The sequence below is a fragment of the Rhea americana genome, unplaced genomic scaffold (assembly GCF_003343005.1).
Source record: "Rhea americana isolate MKP2758 unplaced genomic scaffold, rheAme1 scaffold_409, whole genome shotgun sequence".
Classification (NCBI taxonomy): domain Eukaryota; kingdom Metazoa; phylum Chordata; class Aves; order Rheiformes; family Rheidae; genus Rhea; species Rhea americana.
Window position 1 is genome coordinate 228,054 of NW_028186545.1, and position 22,798 is coordinate 250,851.

Below are 22,798 nucleotides of genomic sequence, written 5' to 3' on the forward strand. Positions count from 1 at the left end.
TAAATAGTGCAGCAAATGGGAATTTGGATCACTYGTGAAATTTTTGTTTGGGTAATGCCAGCTTTTCTAGTAGACTGGATCTGAAGCTGCTCCCAGCCCAGTCTCTGATTGTGCAGTGGCTTGTCAGTCTAATACTGAATTTCTAWATCCCAGACCTCCTGGGAAGGAGGGAGGGTGGGAGGGTGAAAGTCTYCCTCACCATGACCCCATATCTGTCAGACATGCAAAAGATAGCTGAGCATGAGATGAGTTTGCCTCGATATCTGTCAGTTACTGTCAACCCCAGAAGAGTGCACATAACTGCATCCTTTCAGCTAGGCCAGTAATTTCCAGGAGAAGTTTCACGTCATAGTGCACTGGCTAAGCATTGACATCCTGGCTAGAGCTWTGCAACTAACTGTCCTCGAGGATTTCAGCGCATGTCTGAACATGAGCTTTTCAGGYCCAGCTCTAATTATTGAAATATTGATCTTTCTGCCTTTTGCATGGCATGAGCACTCCTGTTATGATAGTCAAGAAGTAACGTCTAGAGAATTTGGTGCATGTTCTCCCTCATGCCAAAGCTGATTTGGCTCGTTCAGTTGCTCAGGTTATATATTTAGCCTGTTTTAGTGCAGAAGCTACCTCATGTCCACAGCAATCTGAGGATTCTTGGTATAAGAATTTGGTGGGATTTCAGTAATTGTAAAAAGACTGGTCAAAAACCTGCTAACCAAAATATTTACCAGCTTTCCAGCAGGTGAAATTAAGGCAACTCTCAAGCATATGGTTCCTAACCATAAGATGGTTTTACAGTGAGTTTTGTGTCTTGAAAAGTGTTGAATCATAGACTGAAAAAAGGATGTGCTGAGGCTGCAGTCTGGGATTGTTCTTATTTCCAATATGGGCTTTAATTGTGTGAACAAAACTAGCTATTCTCTCGGTCAAATAATGTCTCCTCAACCCAAACAGCTCGAAGGGAGCRTACAGGGGAGCGCTTGCAACTAGTGTGCAATCTGATGAGCCTGTGCCACTTTTCCCCAGGAGGCACTCTCTTGATTCGATTGTAACAGTGAAGATGTAGAGCAGTTTCAAAAGACAGACCAGTCCTGGATTATCTGAGCTCACCATAGCTGTCTCTGATGGATCTGACCTCTGTTGGTGTTGTTTCCTTAAGGAAAATGTGGCACGAGTAGTGCCTTTATTAGCAGTCCAGGCTGTGTGCTGGGAGCCTGCCAAGATTAACATACTGTCTGCCTCCTGCCTTCAAGTAACTGACATCAAAGTCCTATTCAGTCACTGCCCAGACTGAAACCTCAGGTTGTCAGAAGAAGGTGCTACGAAGGCTGTGGTTATTTAATGATGTACTAAGATGTATGCTTCCTTGTATTTTTGGAAATGATACAGACATGTTTATTTGAAAATGACTAGTTAATTTTGCTTTCTGTCAGTAAATAACCTGCAGAGAACATATGTAGCAATTAGCTAGCAATGATTTATTCATTGTTCCTTTAATTGAAAAAAAAAAAGCCTGAAAACCCATGCAAGTGAAGATTTTTCAAATGCGTAGGAGATTTTTATATTTTTGGAATCAATTGATTTGCTGCAGCTGCTACAATACTATAGAATAACTGAGAACAGTGTAAAAATTGTAAACACTCCATTGAGAAAAAGCACATTTGTTATGTGCAATGGCTATGTAAAGTTTTCACAATCTTTTTGGTTGCAAGCATGGAAAAAAAATAACATTTTTAGACATTCATCATCATTTCAAATAATAAATTGAAATAGTGTCAGTTAAAATTACTGAAGAAAGTTGACAGTGTCACTTGACACCCTTGAATTACAGACGATGAATTAAAATTTTAATCTATCTCCATTTCTTCATGTATTATAGACTGACAATAGTTAATCTCATAAATCAACATATGCAGAAAAAAAAGTGCTAGCACAAGTATGATTCCTTTTGGCCAAGTGCTATTTTGTACGTTGTTGTCTGTAAAACTGTTTCTTTTCAAAGGGATCTTTCTCCATTTTTGCCAAGTCACAAAATTTTCATAGAGCCTTTGCAGCACTACATTGGAGGCTCAGGCTTTCTCAGGAATGTGAAGTTATTCTGGGACTATCCTTGGTCTGTTCTTTTGACGATTTCATGTTACAAGAATCATTGTTTGTTGCTTGACCACTTTCCTCTTCCAGGTGAAGCGGCAAAATCCTACAGAGCATATTTTGATGTTGAGAATCGTATATCATAACTCATTTAGAATTTAACTAAGTGTTGTAAGAGTCTAGCAGAGATTGCGTTGTGTGTGAAATGAAAATGAATTCAGATATTAAGGTCAAGCCAAGCAAGAAGGAAGCATCCCGACTAATCTGAGCTGAATTTATTTTGTAGCTATCCCTTGAACAACAGTGATCTGCATCCGTTCAACATTGAGGAGAACGGTGGAGCACCTTATACCACGAAAATGCCTGCAAGGCACCATCACCACCACCGTCACCACCACCACCACCCTAACTATGGTGCCCTTGCTCCTGACAGCAAAGAACTTCTTTCTGGAGTTCCAAATCCAAACAGTAAGTCTAGTCCAATGAATATCATTTCAGTAATCATGCTACTTTCAGGTTTGTCTTAGGCAAGGAGACAAAGGAAAGGAAACATTGGGAATTTCAGTTTTTCTCAGTGAAGAACGTATTTCCTATTATTTCTTTCTAGTTCTGTCGAATGTGCAAATGAGTCACGATTTTCAATTTCTTGGCTTTGCTGTGGTGTTGTAGGGTATGATGCTGGGTTTGTGTTCCGCAGCTGGACAAGTACCTGGTCCGTAACAGACACTGAGCATCTAGCCCAGGCTATTTTTCATTGTTACTGTTTATTGGTATATCACAGTCGTCTGCCATTGTCTTTTGCTAATCTGCCCAGCTTGCCTTCAGCCCCTGTTGTTTGGCTCTGATGGTTGCTTTCTTCGTGTCTGAGYGCAGATGGCAGGAGCTATGGAGCCCTGGACAAACAGCATCTTGCCGTCCATCTTGGCACACAGGTCCAAAGCTACAAAGGAGGAGTAACTGAAGGAAACTTAGACCAAGGTTGGTGTCCAGTCCAGCATGGACAGATTTTTTTTGGCTCTTTAAGAAAACTTCCGCAGATTCCCTAGATTTTAATAAGAGGAACAAAAGATACATTGCCATCCACAGGCTGCCCTGGATTTCAGGACTCAGCTCAAAGATTAAAAGCTCGGAAGCATCTGAAAAACACTGTTAAAAGAATTGTTTAATATTGGCAAAAAGACATGCAGAGATTTTTATCAGAAGTGTTGTTTTCGTCCCTAGAGGCCTGCTACCTTTTATGCTGGTGCTCTTCCTTCTTCRGTCAGGTGGTGTTTTCCTCCATACTGCAGAGAAAGGACTTGCTTTTCTGCTCTGTTTTGGTTGCAGTGTTTGCTACTACCTTAGTTCACAGGAGTGGCAAGGGTTCCTGCTCAGCCTCAGCCACCACAACTGGAATGCACCATGTTACTCTGTGCAGAAATCCTTGGCATGTAGGAAGCAAAGAGGAGATAAACCTCCTGAAGCAGCTTGAGGAGTTCGGATATAAGGCTCTACGCCTGAGCATGTATAGAGTTTTTTAAAGGCATATAGTTTGACTAAATATTGGCATGTTTGCTCAGGAACTGAAAGAGAAACAGTCCTGATGTTGAGCAATCCTATTTCTTGTTCTCTAGATTTAAAATCTCTACTGCAATGCATGAGATGCTGAGACTGTGTAAGAATTTTATAAGATGGGCAAAACAAGGAATCATCTATTAATTTCATAGAATGATAGAATCAGTAAGGTTGGAAGGGACCTCTGGAGATCATCTAGTCCAACCTCCCTGCTCAAACAGGGTCACCTACTGCATGTTAGTCAGGGTTGCATCCAGGCAGGCCTTGAAGATCTCCAGAGTAGGAGACTCCACAACCTTTCTGGGCAACCTGGTCCAGTGCTCCATCACTCTCACAGGGAAGAAATTCCCCCTCACGGTCAGGCGGAACTTCCTGTGCTTCAATTTCTGCCCATTGCCTCTTGTCCTGTCACACGGGACAACTGAGAAGAGTTTGTCCCTGTCCCCTCGACACCCTCCCTTCAGATACTTATACATATTGATTAGATCTACCCTCAGTCTTCTCTTCCCCAGGCTGAAGAGGCCCAGCTCTCACAGCTGTTCCWCATAGGGCAGGTGCTGCAGCCCTCTGATCATCTTTGTAGCCCTACACTGGACTCTCTCCAGTAGCTCCATGTCTCTGTTGTTCTGGGGAGCCCAGAACTGCAAACAGCACTGAAGATGAGGCCTCCCTAGGGCTGAGTAGAGGGGCAGGATCACCTCCCTCCACCTGCTGGTAACACTCTTCCTATAGTTGCCTGGGTCCTCCTTCTTGCCCTTTTTGAAGACTGGAGTGACATTGTCTTTCTTCTAGTCCTCAGGCACCTCTCCAGTTCTCCAGGACCTTTCACAGATGATGGAGAGCGGCCTAGCAACAACATCCACCAGCTCCCTCAGTACCCGTGGGTGCACCCCATCGGGGCCCATGGATTTGTGGACGTCAAGCTTGCCCAGAAGGTCTCTAATCCTAGCCTCCTCAACCACAGGAAAGTCTGCCTTTCTCCAGACTTTCTGCCTCACATCCAGGCTCTGGGGTTTTTGAGGGCTGCCCTTAGCAGTGAAGACTGAAGCAAAGGCGGCATTCACTAATTCTGCCTTCTCTGTAGCCTTCATCATCCCAGCACCGACCCCATTCAGTAGGGGGCCCACATTTTCCCTAGTCTTCCTCTTGCTACCATTGGATTTAAAGAAGCCCTTCCTGTTGTCCTTGGCATCCCTTGCCAGACTCGGTTCCAAATGGGCCTTAGCCTTCCCGGTCGCATCTTTACATACTCTGATTGCATTCCTGTAATTCTCCCAAGTAGCCTGTACCCTTTTCCACATTCTGTGGACTTTCTTCTCCTGTCTGAGTTGTGCCAGGAGCTCGTTGCTCATCCATGCAGGTCTCCTGCCCCCTTTGCTGCACTTCTTACTCATAGGGATGCACCGCTCTTGAGCTTGGAGGAAGTGATGCTTGAATACTAGCCAGCTCTCCTGGATCCCCCTTCCTTCTGGGGCCTTAACCCGTGAGATTCCTCCAAGCAGGTCTCTGAAGAGCCCAAAGTCCGCTCTCCTGAAGTCCAGGGTTGCAATCCTGTCTGTTGCCTTATTTCTTCCCTGCAGGATCTTGAACTCCACCATCTCGTGGTCGCTGCAGCCAAGGCTGCCCCCAGCCTTAACATCTCTAACCASTCCCTCTCTGTTGGTAAGGACAAGGTCCAGCAGGACACCCTTCCTCGTAGGCTCCTCCACCGTTTGTAATAAGAAGTTATCATCAATGCACTGCAGGAGTCTCGTGGACTGTTTGTGCCTTGCTGTGTAGTCCTTCCAGCAGATGTCGGAGTGGTTGAAGTTCCCCATGAGAACCAGGGCCTGTGATCGTGAGGCTACTTCCAGCTATCTGTAGAAGGCTTCATTGACTTCCTCTTCCTGGTGAGGTGGCCTGTAGTAGACACCCTTAATAGTGTCCCCCATGTTAGCCTGCCCTTTGATCTTCACCCATAAGCTCTCAGCTGCCTCCTCCTCCTCCTCCACCCCTAGGCAGAGCTCAATGCATTCCAGTTGTTCTCTCACCTAAAGAGCAACCCCACCACCTTGCCTTCCCGGCCTGTCTTTCCTAAAAAGCATGTAGCCATCTGTGATAGCATTCCAGTCACGTGAGTTATCCCACCATGTCTCTGTGATTGCAATGAGATCATGGCTCTGCGACCACACACAGATCTCCAGTTCCTTCTGTTTGTTCCCCATGCTGCATGCATCAGTGTACAGGCATTTCAGAGAGGTAGTCATGCCTGCAGGTTTCCCAGGAAGGGTATGGGGATGTCCCCCATGGCCATGTCCTAAATGCACATCCCCAGCTGCATGCACCTGTTGGAGGCCCCCCAACCCAACTTGTGTTTTGTTGTCTACCCTCTCTGTATGACACTCCCCTTCCCCCTTCCTACCTAGTTTAAGCTCTCTTTATCAGGCTGGCCAACCTGTTGGCAAAGGCAAATGTGCCCTTCTTGGTGAGGTGCATCCCATCTCTTCCCACCAGTTGTTGATCTTCAAACCATGTTCCATGGTCATAGAATCCAAAACCCTGTTGCCAACACCAGCRATGTAGCCAGTTGTTGATTTGGAAAATTTTCCTACTCCTCCTCCCATACCTCCCCCTAATCAGCAGGACGAATGAGAAGACCATCTGGGCTCCCAGACCCTTGACCACCRTGCCCAAAGCCCTGAAGTCTTCCCTGATTGTCTCTAGTTTGTTCTCYGTCTCGTTAGCACCCACGTGAAAGAACAGCAGAGGGTAGTAGTCTGATGAGCGAGCAAGCCTTGGTAGCCTTTCAGACACATCTTGTAACCTTGCCCCCAGCAGGCAGCAAACCTCTCCAGAGGAGAGGTCAGGGTTTTTTTTTTGTTGTCCAGTTTCTGCTTTTATAACTGTAAATCACCCTGAAGTAGGCATACATTATGGAAGCTTTCAGTGTAGGTAGTTAAGTCTGACAGCTTTCAAATTCCTGAAACCAGGTTTTGTAAAGGAAAGTACTTGTTGATCTTTACTGCAGGCTGTCCTACCTCAGCAGCAATGTGCAGACATCTACTTGCAGATACACTTTAAGCAGACTTTGCTTCACAAAACCAGAAGTATTATTTTTATTTTTCTTCCCAAGGAGAGGGAAGAAGCAGTTTTAAGGAGGGAAACTCAAGAGACAAAATGCAAGGTATCATAGATTTTTAAATAAGTACTCCTTAGAAGCAGTATGAATTCTTTGCTGGGGTTTTAAAGGAAGTTACTCCCTTAGGAGCAGCCTCCAGTCAGTCTAATGCTCTTTGCTGTGTTTAATTTATTGTATGCTCTATGACAGTGTATCTGCACATGTAGCAATAGTATACTGTGAAGTCTGGAGTGATGAAATAGGAGTACCACAAGCACAGAGTACCAGAGCATGATGTTGCCAGCAGAGGCCCATGATGGGTTACTCTTGCATCATCTGCAGGTATTCACACACTTACCTCAGTCTTAAACACCAGCATTGGACAGGTGCATGTCACAGGAGTTCCCATGTGGTAGCTGCTAGCAAACTTACTCTGGCTGTTTACATGCAAAATCAAAGACTAGACCCATCTTCCAAAAAAAGTCAGTCCTTTCAAATGCAAAGGAGAGTGTCTATTCCTCTGGCTGCAAAGGACAACAGATCACTGAAAGAAGGAGAACTTGCTGTTCCCTTTCCCACTGTGGTGCCAGACACATTATCCCATGGCTCTGGTGCCAGGCAGCATCACTGCRAGGGAAGTTTGGCCATGTTATGTGACACTGATAACAGGATTGTTTGTGGGAGACAGCTGAGTGTCTGCAAAAACAGGCTACTGCTTGTTTGGCAAACCTGAGCTGGAAAGCCCTGTCCAGACTGTTAGCACAGTGACCTCTCCAGCGTGACAAGTTGGCCTGTATTTTTCTTTCTTAAATCTTGGGTGAAACCTTTCAGTTAGAAACGGCTCTGGTCAGAGCCAGCTTTGCTGCTGCTGAACATGCCTTTGCTCTCCTTGGCAGCTCCAAGCCATAGGCAGGTAGGAGCTGGGGGAGCTATCTCCTTCAGGAATAGCTTTCTTGGGAGATCTACCTGCCCTCGCTGACTTTGGCACTAGTGCTGTAGGATGGTGATTGTGTGACACCAGTGAAAGGCCGCAGTAGATCTGCTACTACCAGGGGCTGATGATCAGGCCAAGTCACAAATGGGGCAGCAGAAGCAGGAGTCTTGGGGTGAATAAACAGCCTGATTTAGCATCCTGTAAAGCTGAATAGAGGAACCGTAAGGCTGCTTAGAGAGGGTGGATTTTGGTTTGGGCCCTCTATCAGGAACGTAACAACTCTGTCCGTAGGCAGAAGGATAAAAGGAAAAATATTTGTACCTCTGATGTGCAACACACTGTCTCCATAGATGAACTCCCTTTAATAATCAGAAGATGATTAAAGAAGCAACAGTAAAATATCTAATATTGTGTGTTTATTCTAGCTCTGTATTTCCTCTTAGACTGAACTCTTCAATATAGGTGACTCATCAGGTTAGAAAAGTATAAGGACAAAAATCAGGTGTAATTCTGTTTGTATCCAGTGTTTGTTATCTGGAAGGTGAAACATCAGTCTGTTAAGTCTGCAGTTAGCCAGTTGGAGTGAGGAGTTTGGGGGGGAAAGAAAAAAAGCAGTGTGATAACTGAGAGGAATTCCTTGCGGTATCTCCTTTTCTTGTTCTCAGGATGCTGCATGTCCGTTATGCATGAGGATGGTAAGACTTGGTTGTTGATGTAAGTTCTTTTACATCTAAAACCCAATACTCCTCTCACACAGTGTGTCACAGCCTCTCAAATCTGTTGAGCTGTTGCTTTACTCTGAAAGCAACTTTGCTAATGAAGACATGTTCTTTTGTGTAGTGCAAGCAGTGTGTATTCCTGTAGATATATTTACCTTTATTTCCACTTTGTTTACTTGAGGTTGGTTCATGCTCTGACTTTGCATTTGTTTCAATATTCGATTAGGGAACAGGGAATGAGTGCTGGTTCCAGACCTGCCCCAATGCCACTAGCACAGAGTGATTTCGGCCTCTCTAAGGAAACCCGAAAAGATGCTGCTACCTCCTGAGTGGAGGTTGTGGTGTCAGCACACTGACAGTATCTGTCTGGTTTGTTTTGATTACTGAGAATCCCATGCACATGTCTGCTAGCTGGCTTCTCTTAATAAAAGTACTGCCCTGTGGCAGGTCATCACCTGATCCACCAATGATCTATGGCTGGTCAGATACAAAAAAATAATTTCCCTTCAAAAGGTAGTCCTCAATTGAACATGGTGTGTTTATGCTGTTGTTTATGCCATTAGAACAGCGATGGGACCATCTTCCTCACCACTCTGAGCAATCAATTTTTGGTGACATTTCTGTGTGTCATTTCAGGATTGATGCTTTGTTTCCAAGCCCTTCTCTCTCTCTCTCTCTCTTTCTTTCTTTCTTTTTTTTTTTTAATGGATTCCGTAATGTGCTGCTTAGGTTATTTGAGCTGAGAAAGCCACCTTACAGACAGCACATGGAAAAGGCTTGTAGTGTATGTGTGGAAACTATTAGAAGCATCCCAGCTGACAGTCAGATATCTGCATGTATGGCAGAGTGTGGGGAACAAGAAAAATGCCTGTGGCAAGGAGCCTCTTATCAGCAGTGTGGATAAGGAATGTGGAGACATAGGGGACTGATGTCCGACACAAGGCTGTGTGAAAAGTTAGGGTACTGCTGGGAAAGTGATTCTAGGAAATAAGTGGTCACTAACCTGAGAACGCTCTCCAGGGAAGGGTGTGCATGTGACCAAAAGCATCTCAAGTGGAAAGGCCTGGAGAGCCAAAAGGCCTCATAAGGGGAATACGCTATCCTAGGTGAGACTTCCCAGTGAGGCTAACAGAGGTGGGACTGCACATCACCACTTTAGTCTGACTATTTTGGAGTTTTCCACAGACCATTGCCATATTTTTGCTTATTCCAATTCCTATGGATTCATCTCCAAGCTCCCAGATGATTTAAAATACATATGAAATGGGATTTACAGTGACCTACCCACACGTACCTGGCATATTGTCAAAAGAGAGAAAAGGTCTGCATTTCCTCCACTTCTGCACATTCTGATAGGTTCCAAAATTTCAGCCCCCGTTTGGAGCACGTGGAAAGGAGAAATGGAAATGGCAGCATGTCCAGCCAAGTTTCCCTTAAAATATTTGCGAGTTTTTCACAGCGAACACACAGAGTCCAGGAGTTTGTTACAGAAAACAGTCTGCCTGATTTTCACATTCCAAGTAATTTGTCCAGTGTAATTAGTGGAAGAATTATCACCCAATGAATCAAACCTGATGTGTGTTTGTGAAGATAGTTAACAGAAGATGTTGTTTTCCTGCATTCAGCCTAATTATTGTATTTGTAATGCTGCCCTTCACCTGAAAGCTAACGTACACAGGTCATATCTTTTTACGCAGCAGATCTCCCCATGCATTCCTTGCATAACCCTGGGCAGAGAACAGTGTTATACAGATTGAATTTGCAGGCTAGAATGGTGCTCTGAGAAATCACAGCTGGTTGTTGCCAGATACTTTTTGGAAATGAAACCCTGGTTTTGCCAAAACTTAATGCTGACTCAGTAAAGATATGACTTTTATAAGACTTAATTTTTTTGCCTTTTATTTATGCAGGGCTGAGCAAAAAGGCTAAACTAGCTGACTTGGTTTCTGGAGCTCTTCCTCTAAGCAAAGCAGCAGCTAATAATATGTCATTTTTACATCACAACAAAYTTGAACCATTTAAATAATGTACTTTTTTCCCCTTTATGTTCTTTCTCAACAGAAAAGTAAAATGGCTGGGTTTCTAAAATATGTCATCTCGGCTTATCTGATGGCTGTGGTAATTTATTCACTGATACCATGGGGCAATTTCACAGTTTCACATCCATGGAAGCAACTGCGATGGCAGAACTGCGAAGCTGTGCCGACACTGGCTTGTGATGAGAGAGGGAAGATCGCTGCTGATAAGGGATATCATACCCYTTCTAGGACACTTACCTCAGGGTCTCATTAAATTTCAGTAATACTAAAACCAGTCTCTTGCTTATGTCCCTGGAAACTGGTTTTAGCGGTTTGCCTCTAGTCAGCAAAGCCCTTAATGTATATTTAAAGAGCTGTAAAATTTATCTTGAGTGAATAATATTTAATATTCTTAGGACAGCTTAGGAACCTGATCCAAACAAAATTACGGTTCATGAGAGTTTTTTTATTGATTTTAATGGGCTTTGAATAAGACTCTAGAGATTACAGCCCAACTATTATTACCTAGAACCTATGGCAAAAATATACAGAAGTAGACAGGTTCATTAAATTATCATGTAATGAATCTCATTTTTCTAAGAATAATTAAAAATATACATATACATGCCACACTATCTTCAAGATGTTGGCCAAGACCTTCCAAGACTTTCTCTCAAAAAACATTTTCCTTGTCTTTCTATGTTGGTGGTTCACTCAAAATATCTGATGACAAAGCACAGCAAATTCCTGATAACAGCCTTAAGGAGGCTGGCATACAAATGAAGATGTCCATGAAAGGAGCCAAAAGCTCTGCTCTGATCTCTTCACCCATCAAATATGCTGAAAGTGGCACCTTGGCTGTATAAATAATCCCTCTGKTGTCAAATGAGCTGTAGAAATGGCTATTTACTGTGTGCGTGTAAGGAGAGAAGTGTCTTGTCCACAGAAAGGTAAAGCCCTGCTGAAATGGAGAAATAGGAGAGGAGGAGGAAGGGAGGAATTGTTTGCTAAATAGCAAAAGGAAAAATGACCCAACAGGCATAATTATGAAATATTTTAGGCAGTTTTGCAGAACAGACAGTCTGTTGACCACTGTCTCTTCAAATGCAGTTGAGTGTCTTACTCTGCAGTTCTTCTGTAGCCTCTCTTCAGACTGTGTTTTTTCTTTCTTTTGGGCATCTTTTTAGAATTGAGCTCAGGACTTCCCCTTCTTTATGATGAAACTTCTCATCTGAAGAAAATAGAAACGGAGAGTATGAAGGTAGTTGGACCATGGCCAGCCCTGCACATCAGCATGAACAAGGTATAGCATATACATGTATTTTTTTTATATATATATATATATATATATATAATATATATATGCCAGAGAGCCCCTTTGTCACTTAATATTCAGAAGCTGCTACTTTTTCACTTCCAATTCAAATCAATATGGATCTGCAACTGTCTTGCTCATTAATCACCTCATACCATCTCCTCTTGGGACTCGGGTTTCATTTTTAGATTTAGTATTTCTTTCGACTTTGCCTTTTAAAATTTCGGAGCTGCTGCAACAATGTTATGATGTAGTTTTGATTTAGCTGTGAAGAGTTAGTCATATAGGCAGCCCAGAGCTGTAAGAAAATAACAACACTTTAAATGATTAAAAAAAGAAGTTACCTTGTTTCTTCACATGAGGAAGCTGTGTTATGCCTTAGACTCCCCACCCCCAGGATCTGATGTTGGCTGATATTAGACGAGTTGGCTTTTGGGGAAACTGCAAAWCAGCTGTATCCCACTGCCCGTGCCAGAGACATGAGGGATGACAGCCTGTTGGCTCCTTGTATGCGTGGGAGCCAAAATCCAGTGTGTCTGCACTGCAGGGGTGCTTTGAGCTGTCTCTGGATAAAGCCATGGAGACCTGGACTTCTTGTTTACAACAAGCCCTCTGGAGCCAAAGCTGAAGCCAGCGAAATCAGTGAGAGCATTGCCGCTAGCTTCAGATGAAGGGGTCCAGGTCCCCAGTGAACATGTATATCTGTTAAAAGAAGTGAGGTGTTTGGAGAGATTTCTGTCAGTTCAAGGGAGAACTCAATGATGTTACTTTACCTTGGTTTCACAGACAAGTTTTATTATTGATGTTATTTCAACACAGCATTGGAAAAATAAAAATCAAAAGTGAGGTTGCAAAGTGCATGAAAAGTAAAGGCACAAGGGGGCTGTATATCTATATAGCATAACCTCTTTTTTCTGGATGAGAGTATCCAAGAGACAGAGGTTGAGTCAGGTCCTCCAACAAATAATGTAATCTTGGTATATTTTGTTCAAAATTCTAGATACTTAAAGTCAGTGTCACACTGAAGCTGTGATACTCCCATGCTGCTCTGTAAGCCTAGGACCCTTATCAAGCTATGTCTTCCATAAGACACTGAAATTTTCCCTTATAAAGAGACATTGTTTAAAGAATTGTGTTTATGGTGTGCCGTGGGGTGTTGGTGGAGTTAACTATGGACATTAGTCCGTACTGATAAATGTAGTCATAAAGCAGACAAATCAAGATGAAAAAAAAAAGGCATTTGTCTATTTCCTTTTTTAGAAATACTCTAACTGGAATTAAATACAGTTTTTTTGTAGGCAAAGCTAATTCAGCATTAATGTAGCTTGCTAAAGGAAAAATCTCTGTTACTTGGATTCATTCAATGGATATCCATGTCTTGTGAAAGGAGTACTGTAGCTCAGTCATAATTATTGATATCCTATGCCTTAACCCTAGCTGCGAACATTCATTAGGTGCTATGTCCAAAACATACTTTGAAGGACATTCCTACACTGCTGAGTTTATTGGCARCTTAGTTTGACATAGATAAAGAGCTAAAATATGGGAAGCTAAAGGACCTCTGTGTTGACTACAGTACAGGAGTAAGTGAATAAGGTAATCTAAGGTAATCTGGGCTGGGCTATGCAAAAGATCCAAACAGATATTCTGAATGGTGCCCTTGTAATCTCAAAATGAATACATTTATATGATTGGTTGGTTGGCTTTAATGAAAACTTGAAACACTTTGGTAGTACATTCCACTGTACCATGCAAGTGGTCCTAGTAGAACAGAATCCCTGTGACTTCTGCTTGGCAAAGCCTGACCTCTGATCTTCTAACTCTTCTTTGTTTTCTGAAAATCTATGAAGGGAGCTCAKCTCTCCTATACCTAACAATTTGCTTTGCTTTGTCCTGACAGCTCTACAGTCTTGTTCACAGTCAGATGGACTATTTATTTAAGGACTAAGTAGCAGAACCTAGTACCACAGCAAGTCAGTGCCTTCCAATGACTAAACGAGTTGGGTTCTGGAGGGATGCTGGCCTATTCAAAAGGGTAAAATAAATGCAGCCTGTGTGCTGTACTGGGATTTTTTTGCTGATGAAAAAGTTTTGCACAGGGCACCAGGAGTTGCTAAGCTCTGCTTATGGCAGAGCATCAGCAGAAGGCAAAGCTAGAGACAGAGACTGTTTTATGAAATCCCTTTCCTGGCAACTGAGAGGGTTTGACTTTAGCAGATAGGCAGCAATCCCAGGAACGGCAGTTACCATGTAGAACTGAGAGGAGGCTAGTCCCTCAAAATTTAAGAAGGTTGCCATACTGAACCACTTGGAAATTATATGAACTTTGAGAATGTGCYTGGTGTCACCAGTAAAAATCACATGAATGATCAAGCCCTTGCGTACAAGATGTGTGTTGTGACTGGCAGGTCCTTTGGAGTTTCTTTCAGCCCCATGCTTGTGGTTTGCTCCCTAGGTCCTAATGAAATACGTACACAGAGCTTGTAAAACTAAAACAAACAAACTCCAGGTCTTTGAACATTGACCCTGCAGTTGCTTGAGCAGATGATTTCTGCAAAGAGAGGGACATACTGTGAATGCTGGGCTAACCCTGGGCTGAAATGATACTGAGCATTGCTAGGCTAGACAGGACTGAACAGCCTTGAACTTGGACTTTTCACAGGAAGTGTGGCCTTTAAAGCTACTTTGGCTATGGTAGTTAACCAGCTACTGAGCTGGTCAGTGAGCAGATTTTAATGACTGGTCAGTGTGCCTAGTTTCTAGCAAGAAATGAAACGAACAGCTTTCCTGCACAATGTCATTGATTTCTTTCCTGCTAGGAGTTGTTTATTCACTAGTTGTCCTTCTTCTAAAATATTTGCTTAAACAAAACCAGTGAAGCAATTACAAAGCTGCTTCTGTTGCTTTATTTCTGAAAATAAAACAATGGTTTCCATATCTATTGTGGAGACCCAACTTTCATTCCCTCTCTTCCTGTTGGTAATTATTGTTTTTTTTCAAGTAATGTGCTTTGGAGATGGAATTTGTCAGGTTTAATAATCAGCACATAGCAGAATTAATAAGAAATTGGGTAAATTAGATTCAGCAGTTAATTAATTTGATTGTCTGATACAGCAAACTCTGTCTCGTGGGAATGATGAATGGATGTGTCCAGTCTCTTTTCCAGAGCTGTTTGGTACAGTGGACATGTCTGTCCACCCACCGAGGGAGTGATAAATTTCAATATGCGTGTTGTTCCCTTTGGTGCTAGCAGACTTCTTAACCTCCAGTAGAGACAAGCCAACAAGTGTTGTAACTGTGAATATGTTTTTGATTTTTTTTCTTGCAAAAGCCTTTCTTGCAGAAAATGTTTTCCTATCCCCTCCCCATTCCTGCAGCCTTCATCTGTTATGCTCAAAATCGTGTTTTATGGGTGAAAAGGAAGCACACCATATATACATATGTATGTATATGTGTGTATATATTTATGTATGTGTATACACATGTATATGCATACATGTATGTATGTATGACATGTATGCGTGTGTGTGTATATATGTATATAAGTATATAAATATATAAAGCCAGGAATGTATTGTTGGTGTAACTGAAATCTTCAGAGTCTAATCTTTATTAGTCCAGATCTAATTATTGCAGAGAAAGAAAGAACAATAATACAGTTCAAGTTGTTGTACACACATTTAGTTTCTACCTGTTTTCCTGGCATTGTGCTTACCCTTACCCTTACCCTGTGCCCCTGGGTCCTAAGGTTAATGGTTTCATTCTGGTGGGAAGCTGCTGGGGTGTTACTGTGAGGTGTCCACCGTTGGAGTCCTTCACCGGGAGGCATACGATGCTGATGGTTTCTTCTTTCTCATTCTAGGATCTGTTTGGTGTMCCTTCCATAAGTTTGCTAACACRCTTTTACACCTTACTCTTTCTTCATTGATCGGTGGCTTCAAGTTGCATCCCAGTCTACTCTATATAGGTGCTTTTACCTATGTTAGATACTATCTCTTTATTCTCTTGGTTACAACTAAAACTGTTTTTGTTCAGCTCCAGATTTRCATTTCCTCAGCTGACYACTGATGAGTTTATTATAGCCGGGYTGTCTTCAGTGCCAGCCTGTGCCCCATCTCCTGTGGTCCACTGCCTGTGCTCCTCTACCTCACATCCGGGGTCTTCCCTTGGGCCTGTATTGCTCTAAATATCTCATTCTACACAGAATAACTGCTTGTTACTACTGTCTATATAAAACTATGGTTATATCATACAAAGATAAACAGAAGTAAAACAAATTAGCTATGGACATCTGGTCAATTAGAAAAAATGCTGTTACAGCTAAACCAAGTAAAACAGGGCTACCGGCAGATCAGGAAAAGTTCAGATAGAGCAAGCCAGACAGGCCTCAGTCCTTAGGCCTTGCAAGCTCAGTACAAACCCCGTGGCCTGTTACTAGCAATGGCARTACTGTGTTACAGGGCTAAACAGGTACACTAGTGACTGCTTGTAAATGATACCGCTTGCAGAAAAGCTGTGGAGCTACCTGTCCCTTGCACAACTGTGGAGCCTACAGCTRCCTGGTTCCAAGTCAGGTGTGGTTTAAAAAAGAAAACAAAAACTCCACTTTGCTGATGTGTCTGAAACTTCTCTGTTTACTTTGTTCAGCATCTTTGGCTAAGAAGAGACCATTGATAAATTGGCAGAGAGAGGTGATCACGGTTCTTGCTTGTGATATAGTTTTACGGGGAACAAAGCGTGAAACTTTCAAAACAGAGAATTGAAATGTTAAGTACAAGAGAGTAGTATTGCTGTTTCATGCATCTATTTTTATATTCTGTGTGTGCACTTAATATTCAGTCAGCTTTGCAAAGCAAAGCTAGTATCATCATTATCTGACACTGTACAAATCTGCCAGTGATTCTTGTATCAGTAATTGAATTTAAATTAAATGTTTGGGAAGGGATAAATGAACATAAGATCTCAATTATAAAAAGGAAAAAACGTGTCTAGTTACCTCTATACATGTGCACACACACGTGCATATTTATATGCACACACATGTATATATATGCACACACATACACATTATATATATACACACACACACACACACACTCATATATACATCTGAACTTCTTCAATCCACTTCTRTCAAACCTATTTAAATGCTTTCTGCGATTCCCCAGTGTTTTCCCTCCGCAGAAAAATGAAGTTCTTTATCAGTGGTGAAAGTAATGTGAACACAACAGAACTGGAAAYAGAAAATGGGAGTGTTATCAGGTATCTTAAACTGATGTTGATTTTTTGTTCTCATTTTTAAACCCTTTAGGTTGATTTCAGTTTGCAATTTTAAACAAGAAGATTATTTCTTTCAGAAGCAAGTTTGATTCTCACATACTTATTGGAATCCAGTTTCTCAGATTTTTTCAGAATTATGTGGCAAGAAATAATAAAATCATAAGTTACATGAATAGAGTCATGCATAGTTTTCTATTGACTTCTACATTGAATGTTCTTAGTTTATAAATGAAAATAAAATTTTAATAACTGCCAATATGGTACACTAATGTTAATAGCCAGCTGCTATCTTTATGCTCCATTCATCATTGCAAGCCATGATGATTCTGGAAAACTAAGGTGCAGATTTGCTTATTATAAGGCAAAAATAAAGTAGATTGCAGCTTTCATTTTTGCAGCGATAGTATATACACTACATAACACAGACAGTTTTTAGATTTTTGACTTTCTTGTAAACTAGGGAAATGAACCATAGACCATCCTATATAGTTTTGTCCTGAAAGAATATTTTACCCTTTGCTTTCCTGTTGACAACTCTATGACTCAAACTGGGGGATGAACAAGGTTATATGTGAAGGTTGGTGGCATTAAGGAGCAATAGGAACTTACAGATACTCAGAAATGCTAATAGTCTGAAATAAGGAGGGGCTACTTTGTTTTATGTATTGAGTTCCTCTGTAGCATGGAGGTTCATTTGCAGCCTGGATCTTCAGTGCCACCACAAGCATTTGTAATAGTTTGAGCTACTCAGTTTTTTGAGATCAGAATTCAGGACGGGGCCAGTCAGCCGACCGCAGCTCTCTCCGCTGTTCATGTGTGGTCGCTCACCAGAGTTGCTGCTGCTCCTGGTGGGGTACAAGCCAAGCAAGTTCTGCTCGCTTGAAGGTCAAAATCCTTCTGGTCTGGCCCAAATGAAGGCTAAAGCRGACTTGATTGTCCCCAGGAATGATTTCAAAGAGGGCTGTAACCTCTAGAGCAGCAGCAGCTTTCCCTTTTCAGGCTGGTCGGGTAACTGTCGGTGCTGGGACCTCTCCAGTTATGAGAGTCTCAGCCTGTGAAACCTCAGACCCTGCAATGGGGACAACTGCCGTTATGTGGTGTCATCTGATATAACCCTGTGTAATCTGGAGGAAGTTTAGGCCTTTTGAGAGTTTCCAGCTAGAGGGCAGCCCTGAAGGCTTTTTTCTAGCTCCTCATCAATGCAGGGAAATTGGACAGGGGAGGAAGAACACCAAAACTGAAAAATATCTGTGTCGCTACTCAATACCAAATGGATGTGACTTGGGAAGTTTTGAAGTTATGAAACAAGTTTGTATCTTAAACAAGCATCAGTTTTCTTCATTTAGCTAGTAAAATACAATGACTTAATCTGACTTGACTGAAATGATATTTAATTAGTATCCAGTGTTAAACAAAGATGGGATTTTACATGGCCTTTAGAAATGTCATTGTTTCGTGCATTGTTTTTTCTGCTGCTAGAAATCAATACACTTAGAAGTTGYCAATAAGATCAGTCCTTCTGAAGTGTGTAGTAGCTAATAAGACTGTTGATCAAGAAAAAGTTGTGCTTTCTTTAGACTTAAGTTTGTCTTTTGATATTTCCACTTTTTAGCTTCATGAGTACCCCAGAAGAGCCACCTACAGCAAAAGAATATTTCAATTTCTTTTTCAGATGCTTGCCAGAATTACRGTTGTATTCAAGAGTAAATAGATGGCTACAGTTCCATAAGTTGTTCCAGCTAGAAGCTGTCATTTTTCATTTTATGTATTTTCTTTTTCTCTTAGGAAGAAAGTGAAGAGAATGAAATGTCCTGAACTAGCTTCCATTAAAAATAGTAAATGTGGCTTGGCAAATAGACATGTAAGAGTTATTAGAGATTTCCCTCACAAACAAAAAAAATATCCCTCATGATGGGTAATCCTTTAGCAGACAGTTTTTCAAAATCGTACCTGGAAGATGTGACATTTTGCATGCAGAAGTCTACTGGACCAACTTTGCTTACACATGAAAARTGTTTTGCTATCTCCATTGAGTTCTGCAGAGGTCTAGCTCTTTTTCTCCAGTGTTCACAAAATGGTGTCCTTAGGCAACATAACTGCATTCATGGTTTGCTCCACTTGCAGGAAGTGTCCCCAGAATCCGGACGTTCTCTTTTGTCTGTGATTGCTCTTGCATCTGAAAGAAGAGTCAGTAAGATTTCAGTTACCATCAGCCAGTGARGTGTCATAGGGGAAGGCAGAAGGAAGGATAAAGAAGACAGTTTTTCCAGTTAAGGGCTAATCATACGGTAATTTCAGTAGCTATAAATTGACCAGTTCTGTCTTGAGATGATTTGCCAGAGGTGAGCCTCAGGGATACAGTGGGCCGGATGTACTGATGTTTTACTCGTACGTGGTGTTAGTTAGAAGTACAATGAAATCTGAATGACGGCATTATACATTTGTTCTGTCCAGAGGTATATGGCCCTTCACTCTTTGCAGCAAGGAGAATGGAAAATGAATACCTAATCTAGGATGTTATTCAGTTGTAATACAGGTCTAATTTCCAGGATGAATAGCAAAGCTTGCAATAGCTGTTAAGCCATTGCCCAATTCTTGAAAAATATATTATAGCTTGATAGCTTGCTTAAGAATCTGCCTTTACAAACCTGATCTCATCCATATCCTTCTTGTTCATACATTAATATTACATTGTCCTTCTCTTTTCTCTTTTTTTTCTTTTCTACATGGGAAGTTTATTCGTACTGGCATTTCTGCTGAATCTTTTTTGTTCAAAACACAAAAGTCTTCAGGTCATGTTTGAACATGTCACTAAACTAACTGTCCTGAGTCTTCAGATTTCTGATCCAGAGCACTGAGTAGGTAAGGGGATTGCATCAAGTGGAAGTAGCAGATACATTTAAACTCCTTGGATTTTTATTTTCTTTTTTTTGTTGTTGTTGTTTTTGATGAAGGAGATTTCAACTTGGCTTGCAATTATGTGAAGATGCCTTCAAATCCTTCTGTCGGTGCCTTAAATTTGTAAGGCCCTTTACATTCTTAGGGTTGCATAAGAAAGTGATATTGACTGTGTTTGAGCCTTGCAAACCTTTCCCACCTTTGCCTGCTGTGACATATTTTGAGCGAATGTTTTATTTCAGTGTAATCTCAGGCTTGAGCAAACAATCCAGGGCCTGGCTGTGTTTTTTTTTTTTTTTTTTCCCTCTGTTTCTCAGCACTATGCATTAATTTCTCACTTCCATTACCCAGGCTTCCCCACAGGCCACTTTTTGTCTTGAACGTAGTATCAATTCGTTACATCTGAAATTTTTTTCTGTCATATCTATCTCATCAGAGTACGAACATCGAAATTTTACCCAGTATTGTTGATCCACATTGTTACAAGTAAAAATTTGACATAATCATTTTGTTAATTTGCTCTTCTAACACATGTCCTTGTACTTGTCTTTTATATTAAATATAGGGTGAAGAGAAGAAAGTATCTGAAAAGACTCTTCATGCCCCTGTGTCTCCTTCCTCTGTACCTGATCATATGAAATGCAACATCCTTAAAGCTCAAGTAGAAGCTGCTTTTAGAGTGGGTGCCCAGGTAATCTGTGTTTGATATTTCCCCTTTCTCTTTTTGGCATAGGTTATTCTCATTTTCCAAAAAAAAAAAAAATCTTTCCAAGGAAGTGCATTACTTTATCTTGAATACCCACATCAGCACAGCTTTTCCTAGCTGTTCTACAGTTTCTTCAGGTAACTCACTATAATTTATGTAAARGAGATAATAAAATTTTCCTAACTGACATGATTAATAGGGATGAGAGAGGCAAATCTCCAGGTTTTAATTTTTTCACTTTGTAGCTGTTTTTTGACCTTGTATCTGAGGAATAGTAACCTCTGACGTTTCCTGAGACTACCCAGCACTCATGGCAATATTAGCTAAGGATATTTTAAAGATAAAGGTTGTATTTGAATTCATAGATATTATTTAGGAAAGTAGATATGTCTGAATGTGAAATGTTAGTTTTGTATATTGTTTTCTTACTTGTTCATGTACCTTTTACTGAATTTCAAGTTGCTATTTTCACTGCTAGATCAGTGTTTATAGCAGCTACATAATGTTTCAAAAACACCACAACTCTTATAGTAAAAATGTAATGCAACTGGAAACTACTGCTAGATGGTATGACTGTAATAAGGTAGTTTCCCCATCAAAGGTAAATCTAAGTGAAAGCTCCAATATGTGATACTTTTTAAGTATGATTGATAGTGGTAAGGCCATTTGTGGCAAAAGTAGAGATGAATATAATGCTTTAGGAACCAAAATAGAGGTAGAAAGATTGGTATAACTCTTATCCCAAGCTCCTGTGGTATCCTTGTGTATACTATTCTCTTTGAATACAGATTATGTTGGTGTTTCCATTGCTTTGTTTCTTTTCACAATAACATACTAGGTCAAGTTGCCCTCCAAAGAACTTGTTATAATCATCTTTGTGTATTTGTTGTTCCCTGGCAGATCTTTCATCTGAGAACTAGATTACATCTGGTCTAGCTAGACCTAAGGAAATATTAAAATGTGGTTGTTCTGACTGCCCTAGATTTCAAGAACAGAAACCATAAATTTTACTGCATGTGAGGAAAGGAGGTTGGGTTTTTTCTTTTACTTTTTTGCTTAAAGCAGTTCTTTCACCTCTCTTTCTGAATTCTGTGTTATATCAATGATGTTTTATGCAGCATGTTTCTTGTTTGCTTGTCTTTGGGTTTGCCCTTTCTTCTTCCTGTATGTCTCTTCTACAGGGCGTCCTGGTATATTTCTCATGTTTGTATTTTCACCCGAATATACTTAATGATCATATTTGACTGGATAGTCAGAGACTTGGAAGCAGAGTGTGCTTCTGCATTCATAGTGCTGTATTACTAAGGCAAGATGGAAGATGTGCTGAACGTATGCATCTCTCATTTTACCTGCCCTGCCCTTATTTTTCACCCTGAGGCTTTCCAAGAAAGAGCATCCTGAGTTGCTTTTCCATACATGCTGTAATTGTATCCTTTTGCTGCTGCTGTGTTGTGAATGGATTTCAGAACAAGCTGAGCATCCCTCGTTTGTCTTTTTACCTGCATTGTTTTGCCAGAGGCCTTAGCAGTCAGGGTGGATTATGTACGTGTCTATAGGCCTGGCCTCACTGTAAAAAGTCTTAAGGTTATGAGGGGAAGGAAAACTGTTGCAAGATAGCACATACTGTGGAAGAATCCTTGTATAAGGTTCAATTTGAAATCCCTGAAGCTTTCAGTGCTAAAGAAGTATGCTGTAAGAGTGATAGCAGAAATATAGCATGTCACCTTAGTCTTGCAAATTCTCATTCAATTCCTTGCTTGGCCACAAAATTGCTTGTAGGACTAGAGAAGATTCTTCTGCACTTCAGCTCCTCTTCTACTGAGTGTGGATGGTTACRCTTCCCAGATGTACTGCAAAGTAAGTAGGCAGAAAGCAGATGATGGTAAGCTGTTAGAGTAAGAAGCCGTGGCTAGGCGTATGCTGGGAGGAGTAAGCAAAAATATATGGTAAAGGAATGAGTAGAAACACACTATCTGTCACCTTAAAACTGGTGCAGAGGCTACGCAGGAGCCGGTTATCTTCTCTAGTCCCTCATCCCTTTGAAAAACTAACTCAATACAGGTTGAGAAAGTTTCCCAGTAGTGTCTTCCAAAGTCTGCAGTCTAACCTATACTTTAAGAAATGTTACGGGTATCTTCACTATACGGTTAGATGTAAAAGCATAACAAAAATATTGATGCACTGCAGAA

The 22,798-nt window shown here is 41.3% G+C and overlaps 1 protein-coding gene across 10 annotated transcripts in view; it reads left to right on the forward strand.

Annotated features, from left to right (window-relative positions):
- EPB41L4B (erythrocyte membrane protein band 4.1 like 4B) overlaps window positions 1-22,798 on the forward strand; it is a 183,009-nt gene that overhangs the window by 105,233 nt on the left and 54,978 nt on the right. For 8 of the 10 annotated variants that reach the window (XM_085314577.1, XM_085314579.1, XM_085314578.1 and 5 more), the window contains 4 exons: window positions 2,375-2,556; window positions 2,962-3,066; window positions 11,598-11,713; window positions 20,469-20,594. In XM_085314577.1, coding sequence (XP_085170703.1) covers window positions 2,375-2,556; window positions 2,962-3,066; window positions 11,598-11,713; window positions 20,469-20,594 — 529 coding nt within the window. Of the gene's footprint in view, window positions 1-2,373; window positions 2,557-2,961; window positions 3,067-11,597; window positions 11,714-20,468; window positions 20,595-22,798 lie in introns of all 10 variants that reach the window. The other 2 variants (XM_085314588.1, XM_085314581.1) reach the window with 2 other exon arrangements.